At 45.9% G+C, this 1,260-nt stretch overlaps 1 protein-coding gene across 1 annotated transcript in view; it reads left to right on the forward strand.

Moving 5' to 3' along the window:
* Positions 1-1,050: 1,050 nt before the first annotated feature.
* The window catches only part of PACRGL (PARK2 co-regulated-like), a 12,219-nt gene continuing 12,009 nt past the window's right edge, over positions 1,051-1,260 (forward strand). Inside the window, exon 1 of the mRNA XM_010576890.1 lies at positions 1,051-1,234. Coding sequence (XP_010575192.1) covers positions 1,051-1,234 — 184 coding nt within the window. The remainder of the gene's footprint in view (positions 1,235-1,260) is intronic.

Consider the following 1,260-nt stretch of genomic DNA (forward strand, 5'->3'; position numbering starts at 1 on the left):
TTAGTTAAAAACACTTAAAAATAAAATAGAAATCTTCCCTTCTCCAGCATAATTTTTATCATTTTTTCTTTCTGTATTTCCAAAAGGTCTCTTGCACTAATGCATTTCAAAGGCATTCAGTTATGCAGCCCTATTTTAACTTTGCAAATGTCCTCACTTACAACCTCCCATTATTGGCAGATACAAACTATTTATCTTGGATAAAACTAATTATGAAATGCCACCAAAAAAATCTAATGGTAGTTTTCAAATAGTCGACAACTACTTTTCAGCACAGTCAGTGCATTTTCCTGTTTTGTTTTGTTTGTTTGTTTGTTTTGTGGAAAACCAACAGAATAGCCTTTCTTGTCCACTTCTAAAGTCCCATTTAGTTCCTTGTTAAAAATTACAGAAGTGAGAAAGAACGCAACGGTGGAAAGATTCTATCCCAATTTAAGCAAACCAAGAAAACACCTTGCTTGGAGATTCATCGTTGAGTGCATAAAAGAATAAACACATCTCTTGAAGAGAGCACTCTCATCAATAGAGTCCACACGGGGGAAAAAAATGTAACCTTTTACCCAAAAGCTCGTTTACCACGTTCAGATGTGATGGTGTATGAATAAATACCGTACTTGTGTCAGAGATTTCAGTATTGTGCGAGTGGGTTATCTGAAAAAAAGAAACTAAAAATTAACTTCCTATCATTGTATTTGAAACAAAAATGATCACAAATGGGAATGCGGCCCCGTCCCTGAAAGCCAACGTTTTGTCACACAAAAAAATGACAGCAAAATAAAGTGTTCCCCAAATCCTGTTTTCCCCGGGAAGCTCTTAAGAAAGTGGATAAAAGTGAGCGGCAACGTCACCTGAAAGTTTACCACCTCCATTCTAATCGCAAACACACATGGCAGGTTGAGAAAGAATCAGCCTTTTAATCTCATTTTCGCTCTCTCTTCAGCAAGCACTGCACTCTGATCAGTTGAAGACGGCGCCTCAGCTCCCCGGCACTTCCCAGCGGCCAAGCTGGCCCGGCGGACCCGCCACCTCAGCCTCCAGCACAGCAGGACGATGCTGAGGGAAAGCCCCCCCCCGCCCCGCCCAGGTCTGTCCGGGCAGCCATCTTACCCCCGCGGGCACCGCGGCGGGGCGCCGCTGAGGGGCCCCGCGCCCCCCCGACCTCCCGCCTCCCTCCGCGCATGCTCCCGCCGCCTCGGGCTCGGCCTGCCGAAGAAGATTGGGCTCTCGGCGGCCCGTAGTTTCCCCGGCAACCGGCAGGAA

Source organism: Haliaeetus leucocephalus, unplaced genomic scaffold (assembly GCF_000737465.1).
Source record: "Haliaeetus leucocephalus isolate CR32 unplaced genomic scaffold, Haliaeetus_leucocephalus-4.0 Scaffold545, whole genome shotgun sequence".
Classification (NCBI taxonomy): domain Eukaryota; kingdom Metazoa; phylum Chordata; class Aves; order Accipitriformes; family Accipitridae; genus Haliaeetus; species Haliaeetus leucocephalus.